Genomic DNA, 15,705 nt, shown 5'->3' with positions numbered 1-15,705 from the left:
ATCCAATTTAAGTGAAGACCAAAAAGTACTAGGATTGTTCTCAATTTATTCGGTAATATAAGTGTTTATTCATTATAGGACCATAATAATGCGAACTTATAAATATATTTAAAACATTTAGGAGTCTAATTAGCAAATTTGTACTCGACGTGGTTAGGTTATTGTCAAGGTTAATTTCTGTGATTTATTTTTTACAAAATATATTCGTTAATTTAAAAACATGAATAATAACATTATTTACAAAACATTAGATTAAGATTTTTTTATCGATTTAATTGCTAGTAATTTTACACATTTTCATGGGACTTTTATTTTGAAGCGTTTGAATTCTCTGCTGCATCAACGCAAGCCTGTTCGGTAGATGGAGCTGTTACCAAACACACGTTTTACAGACATGCAGGGTAGTTTACTTGTTTTTTGTTAGAATGAAAAATATAACACTTAAGTCCAATTAAATTGTAATAAACGTTACTGCATTAGCAAAGAAGTGAAGTTTGTGCATGTACCTGTATTTGCTCCTGTCAAAGTTTTAGAGGTGCAGATATTGCATGTCTTTCCACATAGATCCAGTTCAACAGCTGCACTTCTTCATCTCACTTTTGTGATTTTTGCCTTCCTCAATGCTTTAAGCAGCAAGTCTTATTCAAATGATTGAACCTATGCTTTGAAACACATCACAAAGTCCTTAAAGATTTTCCAGTGTGGTTTAAGCTTTTTTCTCATGGCTGATATATTGAATAGTATTGCTAACATCACAAGTAGCCTACTACACATAATATTATAACAACAACATTGCATATGTAACTTTTATTTATGTCAAATGAAAGATTATGAACATGGACCTCAAGCTGAAGCATTTTATTATTTAGAAACTATATCTCAAGTGTAATAAGACTGGTGATTGGTGCATTGGGGCCTTATATCTTTTCTCTTGTAAATAAGTAATAGTTGAGCTCATAAGTTTACATACCCCTTGCGAAATCTGCAGAGTGTATTAAGCAAAAAACACAAATTGCTTTTTTAAATGTAGTACTCTCTTGAATGAGCTATTTCACATAACAGATGCTTACATAAGTCGCAACACAAAATAATAACTGCATTTACAAAAACAACCCAGTGATGTTACCTGTTTAATTATATGTTGATTTTATGTTTTGTGAGTCTCTTGTTTGATCAGAGACATTAAACTGCCTGCAAACCCTTAGAAAAATCACGAACATCCCTTATGAAAATTAACCATGGTTTTACTACAGTTAAGACCAAAAAACCATGGTTACTGTAGTAAAACCATGGTTACCACAAAATAACCATGCTTTTGACAACCATGGTTTTCAAAAACCATAGTTAAACCATGGTTAATGTAGTAAAACCATGTTACCACAAAATAACCATGGTTTTCAAAAACCATAATTAAACCATGGTTAGTGTAGTAAAACCATGGTTTTGCTCATAGTAATCAATACACCAAAAAAAAAACATGGTTTACCACAATAAAACCATGGTTAATTTTCGTAAGGGATGTTTTGCTATACCAGCATCTTTTGCATGTTTGACCTCTTTCCAAAAATGGCAATATGATGTAGAGATTCATCTTTTGATATTAACCATGGTAACATCATACAGTATTAATTAGTGTTGTAGTCAAGACCACCTAAACCGAGACCAAGTCATGACCAAGACCAAGACAGGTCGAGACCGAGACAAGATCAAGACTTTAAAGGGTCGAGACCAAGTCAAGACCAAGACCAAGACAGGTCGAGACCAAGTCAAGACCAAGACCAGGACCAGTGCAAGTCACTGCATTAAAACACTTATAAAATGTGGAATATGCATATGATTAGGCACTTCTTGTGCATGTGTGTGCGTGTGCATGTATGCCATCAGAGAAGTTGAGAAAATAATCAAAGGCATTGCAGATATGTGGGAATTTATCTTTGTCTATAAGTAAATAAAAGTGAACAAACACTAAAGACCTGAAATCAACTTAACCATTTATTCTGAACTGTCTTTCCATGGCTTGCCATCCCTTTAACACAATGCAGGTATTTTTAGTAATAAAATTAGAAAAATTTTCATTGGGAGAAACTTAAAAAATGGCAACATCTTATGCCAAACCTGAATAAACTGCATAAAATTAATGATAAAAAATAAATTTGTGATGTGCCATCAGTTGTGGTCTTGACCGGTCTTGGTAGTGAGAAACAGAAAAGTTTTTATTTATGTTTATAAAAAAATCCACGTACACACAACAACGGTGTCAAAAAGACAGGGTTTAAATGGATCCACAAAGATGACTATTCTCTGTATTATGTATGTATTATGTATGCCATTTATTCTGAACTGTCTTTCCATGGCTTGCCATCCCTTGCCATCCCTTTAACACAATGCAGGTATTTTTAGTAATAAAATTAGAAAAATTGTCATTGGGAGAAACTTAAAAAATGGCAACATCTTATGCCAAACCTGAATAAACTGCATAAAATTAATGATAAAAAATAAATTTGTGATGTGCCATCAGTTGTGGTCTTGACCGGTCTTGAAATAAAATTCTGAGTCCTCTTTGTCTGAGACCGAGACGAGACTGAGTAAAAATGCGGTCGATTCCAAGACGAGACCAATACCTTTAAAAAGTGGTCTTGAGAACTACAACACTAGTATTAATTAAGGGTGTTTATCTTGAAATGTGTTATTTTTGTAAATGCATTTATTATTAATTGTTGTGACTTCTATAGCATCTGTTTTGTGAAATAGCTTGTTCAAGACAGTAGGCTACTAAATTACAAACAGACTGCAGTTTATGTAATTCCTTTAAAGGGATAGTTCACTTTAAAATGAAAATTCTGTCATAATTTACTCATCCTCATGTTGTTCTAAACCTGTATGAATTTCTTTTTTCTGATGAACACAAAAGAACATATTTTGAGAAATGATGGTAAACACACAGCAGTAAGTGACCATTGACTTCCATAGTATGAATAAAAAAATATGATGGAATTTAATGGGTACCGTCAACTGTGTGCTTACCATCATTTATCAAAATATTTTATTAGTCATACAATACTTCCGAAATATTTTTTTCCTACTATGGAAGTCAATGGTCACTTACTGCTGTGTGTTTACCATCATTTCTCAAAATATCTTATTTCAGTTCAGTTCATCAGAAAAAAAATTCATACAGGTTTAGAACAACACGAGGATGAGTAAATTATAACAGAATTTTCATTTTAAAGTGAACTATCCCTTTACATTTTTTTGCAGATTTTTCAAGGGGTATGTATACTTACACTGTAAAAATATGCAGCATTTTTGTCAAATCATATATTTTGTTACTTTAACTTAAAAAATTAAGTTAAACAATTTCAACTTTATTTATAAGTTAAAAAACATAAAAAAAAACAGTTGTTTTAAATTCATACTGCATTCTGAGCTCAATTGTAACTTAAGGCTAATAGTTTTAATTAAGCACAAAATGTCAAGGGATTTATTGTGAAAAAGATTTTCTATTAAATAAAAAGTGAATGAAGACAATGGCAACATAAAAGCATAGCAGATCAGAATATTGTTTTGTGATGTTCTGCAGATATAAAAGATACCAAATTGCATCAGCTTGAGTTTTATCATTGACTGGCCCAGAATTGACTGAGTTGAAATGATTGATCCCATGCATTGTGAAGTTCAGAATGTCAAATGTCTTGTATATGAAGCATATCAGTCATTCAGTGAAGCAAACATCAATATCTTCTCTGAGCTGCTTTAAGTGATGGCTGAAAGGCTGAAGCATCATTCTTCATCTTCGGTAGACCTGAACCAGCGGTTAATCGTTGACATTAAAGGCTTATGGTACATTTACTTTCTCATTTACATCATTCAGTTAAAAGAAAGAAAACGAAAACATAATAATTTAAATGCATGAAAAATATTGTTTGAATAATTTCCCTTATGCTTAAACAATTCAAACCCCATTTGCAATGTTCAGTGAGCTTTAAAAAGTAACATTTTAATGCTAAATGTCAAGAGAAATACATGTGTTTATCGCTAACAAAATAAATTGTTTTATTAAAAATACATTATACTACACACCAACTCTCTGAGTTCAACTCGAACATTGATGTCTTTATTCCGTCCACGCGCACACGCACACACTGGTATCCTAGCAACCGCAGACGCTAAACTGTCCTGCGAAACTTGGATGTTAACCTTGCGAGCAATTAAAGCGTGAATTGTAATGGATGTTTCAGCGGAAGCGAAGTCAAGACCTCTTTGCACTTTGTCTGTATTCAGCTTTATACCAGCAAGACGAACAGAACCTAAAGAAATGCGATATTTCAACACCATCTCTAAGGTAAGATCAAATTACGCTTTTAAAAAACACTGCATGTAACATATCAATATCTCGAGATAAATATCATTCAGAGCCCCAATAACTTAGTCATTGGTTTAAAGTATCAAACTATTATATTGCATAAGATTAGGGGTTTTCACATTTTTTTTGTCAGCCGAACCGCCTAAATTATTAACTTAAAGTAGGCTATACCCCCTGATAGGTATTAAGTACATTTTTAATAGCACATTGGCATGTTAAACTTCAAAAACATTTATTTTTCATTAGTTTTAAAGTTTTATAAGTAGTATTTAACATTGTTATTTAGTTCATTTACATAGTTATTTAGATTTATTTTAAAATTATTTATTTACATTTTATGATTTGATCCCCATGCAATACCCTCGCGAACCACCAGGGGCTCGCGAACCCCAGTAATATAAAAACAAGTGACATCTGTAAACAAATGCTATAACTTGGTTTGGGAATAAAACCCAAAACATTTTTATGTTTTATATAAATGAAGGATTGTGGTTGAAGGAAACATGATACTGCAAGAAAATGTAAAAAAAATGTTGTTCATTTAATTCTGTTGTAGTGGACATCGTCTTGCTGGATCTTTCATGTGGGTTTATATAAAATGTTTTATTTAACCTTTATTTAATTAAAATAAAAACAGTTAGATGAAGGAAACACATCTGAACACCAAAACAGTAACTTAAATGTATAGTTTACTGAAATGTTTAGTTCTTTTTTTCTTTTCTTTTAAACGCCATACCAGCTTCTAAGGCTATATTCATGGCGAGAATTAACCCTCATAAGACCCTATTTTCCTAGTCCCTTGGGAGTAAAAATGACCCCAGAGATTAAAAGAGTGATTACAAAAAATATATACATTTTTAATGATACAAATAAATGATATCATTTTTTTTATTTACTTCCCATTTTTACATTAATGCTGTGTTTTGGGAGATATGAAGTACTTTTATACCCGTTTACCACTTAATTCCTCAACTACACCATTACCTTGCCTGAAAAATATCACATATTTATAAAAATTGACATAAATTATGATCTAAATTTGATTTAAATTGTTCTTAGATATTGATCTAGATGTTATGTGTTGAATTCAGCCATTTGGTGTTTAGAAAAAAAACAGTTTTATGGTTACAGTTTAGGAAATAAATCACTTTGACCAGCAGAGGCCCATAGAGACCCATTCATTTCACTAAATGTGGCCAACTGCTCAACATCAGTACTTTATTTATACATTTTGTGAATTTATGTTTATATAAACATTAGAAAGGACATTCAAAATAAATATTATTTTAAATAGTAGATTTTTTTTAAATTTCTGATGCATTTTGAAATGTCTGTTTTTACAAAATGCCACAGAAATTTGACTGAATGTAATTGTGTGTGTAAGTTTTACTGTGTCTTTGTGTGTGAGTCTGTGTGTGTGTGTATGTGCGCACATGTGTGTGTGTATGTTTGTGCGCACACCTGTGTGAGTATTTTTTTCAGTACATCTTTGTTTTGCATCTGTGGCTGTTTTTTTTTTGCCAAATTCTATAAGAAATGCTCTCTGTGGCAGTCATACCTTTGTGTGTTTGTGCGTGATTGAGCATGTATTTTCTATGTAACATTTGTGCTCTAGAACCAGGCCTACCTTTCTGTGTTGAAATTTTCAGACTTATTCTGGATGCATTGATTTTTTTTGACAAATAAAAAGAAAAAAAGTTTTTTGCATTTCTCAATCATTTCAATTGGGGAACCATGTTTTTAAACTAAAGAAAAGTGGCTTGGGGGTAGAATTGACCACAAGGGTCTTATTAGGGTTAAATGTAATTAAATAAAGGAAGACTAGAAAAGATCTAGAAATCTTCGAAACCATGTTTGGATTCACTTGTTTAAAAACCTTTCCAAAAACAAAGTAAAAAGGTTTCTCACAGGGGCAGATGTCTAGAAGGATAATTATGTTTAATGGACAATGGATTCTGACAAGATGGACATTTTGGATGATTTTCTCCTGAGAGTAAAAATTTGATGTGTAATTTTTGAATGTCCTACTCTGCATCTTGTACAGATTACTTGATTTTAACAATTCTCAAAACAGAAATTATGTTTTTTACTCACATCAGGATTTATTTCATGCAACTTATTATTTAGACATTGATCCCATTCTGACTGCCATTTATTTCTGATGTATTCATTTATCATTTGTTTTAAGTCTGTAAAAGGTATTGATTCTGTGGATGGTGTTTCTTTTGCTGCATTGCCTGCTTTCTCATTTCCAGCCATTCCTAAATGTTTAGTTAACACCACAACTTTATCATGATTACTTTTTTCCCTTATTGCCATAAAATGTGAATATTGCAATGGAGGCTATTTTGAAAAAAAAAAGTTCTCTGTCAGCCCAAACCGCACAAATGTGGCATCACTAAAAAGCCCATAAAAAGCCCAGGATTCAAATTGCTGTACATCTGAAATTGCCTGGGGGAATTCTAAGAGAATTTTAATATTGGGGTGAACTGCTCCTTTTTCTACAATAGACTCCAGACATATCTACTGATGACCACGAGTGTCCAAACACAGAAGGTTACGATAACAAACTACACAGAGATGACCGAAAACATGCTAAAGGCCGCAACCTGGACATCTTTAGCGAGGTCAGTTTCCAATGCATTTTTTGTTACCTTTTAAGATCCACTGGCAAGATCTCAAGTCTGTGTTTTTATTTTAGGAATCAAGCAGACCAGTGCCTGTTCTGTCCTCGTCTGTGTATGGACGATTTTCATCACCACATCATGACCCAGGGAAGAGATCTCCTCGTGTCAGTCACATTCGCTCTGACTTTTACAGCAAAAATGGAATCACAATGGAGGGAGGATATGGGTCTGTGAAACTATGAGCCAATAAGCAATAAAAAAAATACATTCACAGTACAAATAGAACAGTATGAATTATTACATACCCTAATATTAAAGGTGGGGTACATGATTTAAAAAAAAAATTGGAATAGGGAGTCGGGCGGAGTACCAAAACACACTTGTAGCCAATCAGCAGTAAGGGGCATGTCTACTAACTAACATCGTTGCCTGGGTTGCGTATGTGTGGGGCGGGTCTATCAAAAAAGGTCCAGGGTCATGTTTGTTTAGATGATTTCAAATGTCAACATTGGCTTTCAGAGCTCATGCACCCCGCCTTTAAGGTTCGAAACCCCACTATTAAGGTTCGAAACACTTGATCTTTAGGTTAGTATCATTAATATCAGTGCTCTTTATATCTTTCTATATATTAATTTAGAGATTAAAAAAACAGACACTTTGACATTTCTCTAGAAATTTTTAATGGATAACAAAGTGATAGCATTAAAACTTTGCCACCTTTTGTAAATATTTCTTTATTTTACAAAAAACTTTTGCTGTTTTAAATAGATTGGGCAAAACACAGTTACACTTAGCCATCCATTACTTATAAAGCAATGCGAAGAAATCTTGCACTGTAGAGCTCAACTATATTAGGCCTACATTGTGTTTGTAATATATAAGTGGTGTATTTAACTGTACATGTACTGCACAACTGTATTTAATCGCTATCTTGATGACAACGATTAGTTCAAGGCATTACATTCCCTTGTGATAAAGATCTGGTCATCTCAGTGTGAACAAAGAAGGTCTTGAGTTCCCCCTTCCCTTTAACATTGATGATCCCCCGACAGGAACACACGTACCCCAACGTCTGTAAGATCCGACTCGTCTCCTCTGTGACCTGGAGAAGAAAGAATGATAGATCCACCGCTCATTCATATTTCAACAGGCACTTAAACCACATTAAAAGTAGGTCAGAAGGAGTTACCTGTATCTTTCCCAGTACCCCTGTGCTTTCCATTCGACTGGCCACATTTACAGTGTTACCCCAGATATCATACTGCGGTTTTTGTGCTCCGATTACGCCTGCGATTACCGGCCCGTGGTTTATTCCTGATAAGAGAGGCAGGAAACTTCCTGAATGTTTCCACCCACAGATTGTTTAGAGAATCTGCCATAATTAGCAAGTGATAACAGTGTTAAGGGCCGTTCACACTATGATAAATCATGTTTGGCATTAAACAAGTTAAGCAGAAGCAGGTCATCTACCTCAATTTATGTGACTGTTTAACTCTGCAATGCGTACGTTTAGATTGCATACGTGAAACTGTTAAATGTGGCATCTACTTACATATATATCTTTGCTCCGAGGTGGTGCGGAAGAGTGAAGACGGGGACTAATTTGCATATTCATATCTATGGTCCAAGCTGCAAACACGCAGTTCACATGCGCATCGTGTGAAACCAGACTTGAAACTGTCGAATGTGGCATCTACTTACATATATATCTTTGCTCCGAGGTGGTGCGGAAGAGTGAAGACGGGGACTAATTAGCATATTTATATCTATGGTCCAAGCTGCAAACGCGCAGTTCACATGCGCTTCGTGTGAAACCAGACTTGAAACTGCCGAATGTTGCATCTATTTACATATATATATATCTATGGTCTGACGTGGTGCAAAATAGTGGAGACAGGGACTAATTTGCATATTTATATCTATGGTCCGAGCTGCAAACACGCAGTTCACGTGTGCATCGTGTGAAACCAGACTTGAAACTGTCGAATGTGGCATCTACTTACATGTATATCTATGATCCGTGATGGTGCGGAAGAGTGGAGACAGGGACTAATTTGCATATTTATATCTATGGTTAGAGCTGCAAACACGCAGTTCACGTGTGCATCGTGTTAAACCGGACTTGAAACTGTTGAATTGGGCATCTATTTACATAATATATATCTTTGGTCTGAGGTGGTGCAAAAGAGTGGAGGTGGGGACTTATTCGCATATTTATATCTATGGTCAAGCTGCAAATGCGCAGTTCATGTATGCATCGTGTAAAACTGGACTTGAAACTGTTGAATGTGACATCTTCTTACATATATATCTTTGGTCCGAGGTGGTGCAGAAAAGTGAAGATGGGATTCATTTGCATATTTATATCTATGGTCCAAGCTGCAAACGCGCAGTTCATGTGTGCATCGTGTGAAACCAGACTTGAAACTGCCAAATGTTGCATCTATTTACATATATATCTATGATCTGAGGTGGTGCAGAAAAGTGAAGACGGGATTCATTTGCAAATTTATATCTATGGTCCAAGCTGCAAACGCGCAGTTCATGTGTGCATCGTGTGAAACCAGACTTGAAACTGACGAATATTGCATCTATTTACACATATCTATGGTCTGAGGTGGTGCAAAATAGTGAAGGCGGGGAATAATTCACATATTTATATCTATGGTCAAGCTGCAAATGCACAGTTCACGTATGCATCTTGTAAAACCGGACTTGAAACTGTCAAATGTGGCATCTACTAACATATATCTTTGGTCTGAGGTGGTGCAGAAAAGTGAAGATGGGATTCATTTGCATATTTATATCTATGGTCCAAGCTGCAAACGCGCAGTTCATGTGTGCATCGTGTGAAACCAGACTTGAAACTGCCAAATGTTGCATCTATTTACATATATATCTATGATCTGAGGTGGTGCAGAAAAGTGAAGACGGGATTCATTTGCAAATTTATATCTATGGTCCAAGCTGCAAACGCGCAGTTCATGTGTGCATCGTGTGAAACCAGACTTGAAACTGACGAATATTGCATCTATTTACACATATCTATGGTCTGAGGTGGTGCAAAATAGTGGAGGCGGGGAATAATTCACATATTTATATCTATGGTCAAGCTGCAAATGCGCAGTTCATATATGCATCGTGTGAAACCGACTTGAAACTGTCGAATGTGGCATCTATTTACATTTATATCTATGGTCCGAGGTGGTGCAAAAGAGTGGAGACAGGGACTAATTTGCATATTTATATCTATGGTCCAAGCTGCAAACACGCAGTTCACGTGTGCATCGTGTGAAACCGGACTTGAAGCTGCCGAATGTTGCATCTATTTACATATATATCTATAGTCCAATGTGGTGCAAAAGATTGGAGACAGGGACTAATTTGTATATTTATATCTATGGTCCAAGCTGCAAACGCACAGTTCACGTGTGCATCATGTGAAACCAGGCTTGAAACTGCCGAATGTTGCATCTATTTACATATATATCTATGATCTAAGGTGGTGCGGAAGAGTGGAGACGGGGACTAATTTGCATATTTATATCTATGGTCTGAGCTGTAAACACGCAGTTCACGTGCGCATCGTGTGAAACCAGGCTTAAAACTGCCGAATGTTGCATCTATTTACATATATATCTATAGTCCAAGGTGGTGCAAAAGATTGGAGACGGGGACTAATTTGCATATTTATATCTATGGTCTGAGCTGCAAACACGCAGTTCACGTGTGCATCGTGTGAAACCAGGCTTGAAACTGCAGAATGTTGCATCTATTTAAATATATATCTATGATCCATGGTGGTGCTGAAGAGTGGAGACGGGGACTAATTTGCATATTTATATCTATGGTCTGAGCTGCAAACACGCAGTTCACGTGTGCATCGTGTGAAACCAGACTTGAAACTGCAGAATGTTGCATCTATTTACATATATATCTATAGTCCAAGGTGGTGCAAAAGATTGGAGACAGGGACTAATTTGCATATTTATATCTATGGTCCAAGCTGCAAACGCGCAGTTCACGTGTGCATCGTGTGAAACCAGACTTGAAACTGCAGAATGTTGCATCTATTTACATATATATCTATAGTCCAAGGTGGTGCGAAAGAGTGGAGACGGGGACTAATTTGCATATTTATATCTATGGTCCGAGCTGCAAACACGCAGTTCACATGCGCATTGTGTGAAACCAGACTTGAAACTGTCGAATGTGGCATCTACTTTCATATATATATCTATGGTCTGAGGTGGTGCAAAATAGTGGAGGCGGGGAATAATTCACATATTTATATCTATGGTCAAGCTTCAAATGTGCAGTTCACGTATGCATCGTGTGAAACCGACTTGAAACTGCCGAATGTTGCATCTATTTACATTTATATCTATGGTCCGAGGTGGTGAAAAAGAGTGGAGGCGGGGACTAATTTGCATACTAACTTTAGATAGAGAGTCAAGAGCGATGTCGTTTCTGCGTGTTGCTAATAAATATCAGTGGTGACGTTTTACAGCGTGTTTTAATAGTCACGTCACCGTAAAATAAGTCATCAAGTGTCTTGATGTATAGTGAGCCAGTGTCCTTATACCAGTGCCTAAGCCGGTGTACACGGTGTATAGTGATTTATGACCTAGGGAGCTAGGGAACTAATTGAGACACACAGATAGTTATCGTCATAGTGTGAACGCCCCATTAGTGTTGCTGTAATAAATACAGAGTTCTTATAACTACACTTACATTAAAGTTTGGCGTTTACAACGCCAAGGTCATGGGGTTGAGCTGATAGTGTACTGTATATCTTAAACACGGTAAGTCACTTTGGATAAAAGCATTTGCCAAATGCTTAAATGTAAAGCAATGCTTACCCACTCGCAGTCTGAAGTCATTAAAGGAATGCTTGTTGATGACGTCAAGCTTCCCCACCAAAGCAAATGCAAACTCTACCATTGTTCCAATGTGCATATACTGCCGATCATGATCCTTTAGAATAAGAACAATTAAATGATTAAGACAGATTTACATATGCATATTCTGGTCCAGGGGTCACATTCAGCCCGGTGGCAGCCATGTATGTGCTTCCAATGGTTTTGATCTTCTCCACACCACTGAATTTGGGTTTAGACAGCAACTTTGAGGTACAAGGGTGTTATTGTGATTTCAGAGCCAAAGTTTGGCCAGAGCAGCAATAATAGATAACAGACATCACAACCTGAACTTAAGTTTAAAGGGGCAATGAATCTGTCAATTTTATGTTTTATACTGTTGTCTGAGGTCTACTTATTATGTCTGTTTGGTTTTTATATTCAAAAACATTAAAGGCAATAAGTAATACGCTATTTTGTAACATGGATTAGTGGCTCTCTGGAGAAATAGTTCGTTTGAGGGACGGCCCGCATTGAAGACCTGGACGTAAACGCCTACTGCTATGATTGGATAGCTTCATTCCCCGTCATTACATGTGGGGATATATTTTAAAAACATTAATATGGAAAAATAGCAGCCGAACACATTTATATTTGACCCACAAAAGATTCTGGGTGCTAAAGATGATACACATAAATGATAATACGTATAGTAAAGTAGGTAACTAAACGTGACTAAATTACCGTATACAACACAGTAAGTGCGCATCAAAATCTAAACAGCAGCTGATAAATCCTTATCAATAACTTTGTATATTTCTATTGTGCTTGTGAGGTTGCTCTTACATACACGTAACGTTACATACCACAGATATATGATCAAAACTTTGTTGAGTGTTGAACCTTTCAAACGCAACTTGCCTAAATTGCCGTATACAACACAGTAATCTAAATTGCGGCTGTTAAGTCCTTCTTTATCATTAACTTTGTATATTTCTGTTGTTAAATTACAGTCGTATTGTTAAGTGTTGTACCTTTATTTATCGTTTAATGTTTTTAGTCAATTAAAACAGTCAAATATGTGTTTAGACACGGATGTTACAACAGGACATATCAAGCGATCTCTTACAAAGCAATAGTGAAACGTAGTAACTTAAATAAAGTAAAATGTTTTACTTACTGTGTATACTGCTGTGTCATTTTGTCAAATCCAATATTAGTGATGCTTTTAATCACAGTCTCTCTGCAAATCCAGCATTGATTTGGCTTCTTTTAATGAATCCGCGGTACACAAAGTAAACAAACACTCCCCACACGAGCTGGAACTTCTTTAAAAACAAACTTTAACCACGCATTCCTAATGTTATGTTCCAAGCCACCAAGTTTAGGTTATACAGCGGCTGTGTTCTTGCCAGATGGTTCTTTCACAACCAAACACTCCGTTTCCAGATCACCGCGTCAAAATAAAAGTCTCTCAGGAAAAATGTATTTAAAAGTCATTTTGGTTACATTTGGCAATCTTTACAGACATGTTTACTGATTGTTGAGACACTGCATGGTTTGCTTTGCCCCTGGCCCACACGTGTGTCACGCGAAGCTGTGGGCGGGGCTACAAAAGTAGTCGTTATATTTTGGGTTTGGGGAGGTGTCTAATATGACGTCATATTTCAGTACATTCCTGAATCGACTATTTTAACTCTTTCACCGCCAGCGTTTTTTTTAAAAGTTGCCAGCCAGCGCCAGCGTTTTTCATGATTTTCACAAAAGTTTAATGCCTTCCAGAAAATGTTTTTCTTCAAATATATAAACATACAATATACCAAATGAAAGAACAGACCCTCTGCTTTCAAACAAAAAACGTTTCTTCCTACCTTCAGTGGTTCTTTTGTAATCAGCTTTTGAATATGGGTAGGTTTCTGCAAAAACACCACATTTTGAGCAAAAAGCTGAGATAATTCCATTTTTGTGACGGACTTTTCATAGAGATCCCATTCAGAGCGATCTTTAAAACAGACACGGACATGCAGCAGCTTGCCATAGGGCAATACTTCCGGTTTTAAAAGTTGCCACCTAGTGGATAAAAGCGGTATTGCGGAAAGACGGAAATACTCGTCATTGGCGGGGAAGCGTTTTCTTTTGATTGACGAGATATCTTGTCAATGGCGGGGAAAGAGTTAATGGCTTGGTGCCAAAAACTGTTATATTTCAGTAAAGAGGACATTTTCAGTTTTGATTCACTGCCCCTTTAATATGACTTGTAATGTGTCACCCTGCCTTTAAAAATCATCTGACATAATTTAAAGGACATTCTGTGAGCCTTGATACTGTATAAAGTTAATACCTAATAATGTAACTCTTTAAGGTTTCTGATATAAAAAATATATAAATAATTTATGCAAATGAATGAAAGGTAAATGGTACACACAATTTAGCTTTGTACAGCATCTATGAAACTAAAATCAACATCTACAGAATATGAATGTATAAGGTACCTCATCAAAATCTGCTATGATCTCATTGAGGAGCCGGAGACACTCCAGACCCTCCTTATTAACATCTGATTCTGTGTAAAATTCCTTGAAGTCTGGGATAGAGGCGAACATGACGCACACCAGATCGTATGACTGGTGGTAGAGGTCCTGTCGAAAATATACACAGCAATGCAGAGGGATGACAAATTAGCTACGACACAGTAAGCTCAAAAATAAGTTCAAAGCAAATCATTTAATCACCTCATTCTTCCAGTTACGACCCAAGAAATGTTCAGCCACGTGAGCGGGTAGAACGTTCTCCAAAAGCACCCGGTTCAGGTTCTCCATGGTCTCGATCTCCTCGCACTCCTTCTTAAACTTGTTCCTCCAGAGGAAGTCTAACCTACAGTAATATTCATTCTGTTACAAGAGGACAGAAGTAAAGAGATGGTACACATTTGATCACCTCATGTGGCTTTCAAGATGACAAAGAAGCAGCAGAATTAAATGCACACAAGGACAGTACTGTATATATTTAGGGTTTGTTTCAGAATAATGGGCTGTCAGTATGAAAAAATGATAATTGATTTATGAAAATTGCTTTAATTTTCTCAGTATGCCGTCTTTGTGTTTGAGCGGGCATTCGTCATGGAAACAGATTTTCCAAATCAGAGAAATTAGTACCTTGAAAGGTATGCTATGTTTTTGCTTATTGTTTATCTCTCATTACTTTGAAAAAGTCCTTACCTATTACCTGATCAACACAGACATTACATTCTTTATAAATGTTGCATGTCAAGTACAAAGTTCATCAGACGGAGCTATTATCTGAGAACAAATAGTCCCTTAAAAGCACATAATGAAGTCTGACCCACAGTCGACCTGCAGAAGGCTGGAAAACATGCAATCCTCTATATTCTGTACTGAGATTATATGTTATTTCTTATAATGTCATTTTTTGAACCCTTTACATTATGAGGGAAGAAATATCCAAATAAGAAATATCAAATGTTACAAAATACTTACAGTATTGTTCAAAATAATAGCAGTACAATGTGACTAACCAGAATAATCAAGGTTTTTAGTATATTTTTTATTGCTACGTGGCAAACAAGTTACCAGTAGGTTCAGTAGATTCTCAGAAAACAAACAAGACCCAGCATTCATGATATGCACGCTCTTAAGGCTGTGCAATTGGGCAATTAGTTGAAAGGGGTGTGTTCAAAAAAATAGCAGTGTCTACCTTTGACTGTACAAACTCAAAACTATTTTGTACAAACTTTTTTTTTCTGGGATTTAGCAATCCTGTGAATCACTAAACTAATATTTAGTTGTATGACCACAGTTTTTTAAAACTGCTTGACATCTGTGTGGCATGGAGTCAA

The 15,705-nt window shown here is 35.9% G+C and overlaps 2 protein-coding genes across 6 annotated transcripts in view; one reads left to right on the top strand and one right to left on the bottom strand.

The window, feature by feature from the left end:
• The first annotated feature begins 4,133 nt into the window (after positions 1-4,133).
• cfap90 (cilia and flagella associated protein 90) lies at positions 4,134-7,275 on the top strand. Its single transcript, XM_055219450.2, has 3 exons — positions 4,134-4,342; positions 6,874-6,990; positions 7,065-7,275. The coding sequence occupies exons 1-3, from the start codon at positions 4,226-4,228 to the stop codon at positions 7,230-7,232; spliced, it is 402 nt and encodes a 133-aa protein (XP_055075425.2). The 5' UTR covers positions 4,134-4,225; the 3' UTR covers positions 7,233-7,275.
• A 371-nt stretch (positions 7,276-7,646) lies between these two features.
• Positions 7,647-15,705, bottom strand: part of adcy2b (adenylate cyclase 2b (brain)) — a 99,903-nt gene continuing 91,844 nt past the window's right edge. For 2 of the 5 annotated variants that reach the window (XM_055219449.2, XM_055219447.2), the window contains exons 20-25: positions 14,582-14,740; positions 14,342-14,488; positions 12,008-12,115; positions 11,853-11,967; positions 8,180-8,304; positions 7,647-8,092 (exon numbers count right to left, since the gene is read on the bottom strand). In XM_055219449.2, coding sequence (XP_055075424.1) covers positions 7,940-8,092; positions 8,180-8,304; positions 11,853-11,967; positions 12,008-12,115; positions 14,342-14,488; positions 14,582-14,740 — 807 coding nt within the window. In that variant the 3' untranslated portion in view covers positions 7,647-7,939. Of the gene's footprint in view, positions 8,093-8,179; positions 8,363-11,852; positions 11,968-12,007; positions 12,116-14,341; positions 14,489-14,581; positions 14,741-15,705 lie in introns of those variants that run through there. The other 3 variants (XM_073858118.1, XR_008648101.2, XR_008648102.2) reach the window with 3 other exon arrangements.

This window comes from Misgurnus anguillicaudatus, chromosome 20 (genome assembly GCF_027580225.2).
Source record: "Misgurnus anguillicaudatus chromosome 20, ASM2758022v2, whole genome shotgun sequence".
In the NCBI taxonomy this organism is placed as follows: domain Eukaryota; kingdom Metazoa; phylum Chordata; class Actinopteri; order Cypriniformes; family Cobitidae; genus Misgurnus; species Misgurnus anguillicaudatus.
Note: the sequence above shows the minus strand (reverse complement) of the source record. Positions and strands in the feature narration are given on the sequence as shown.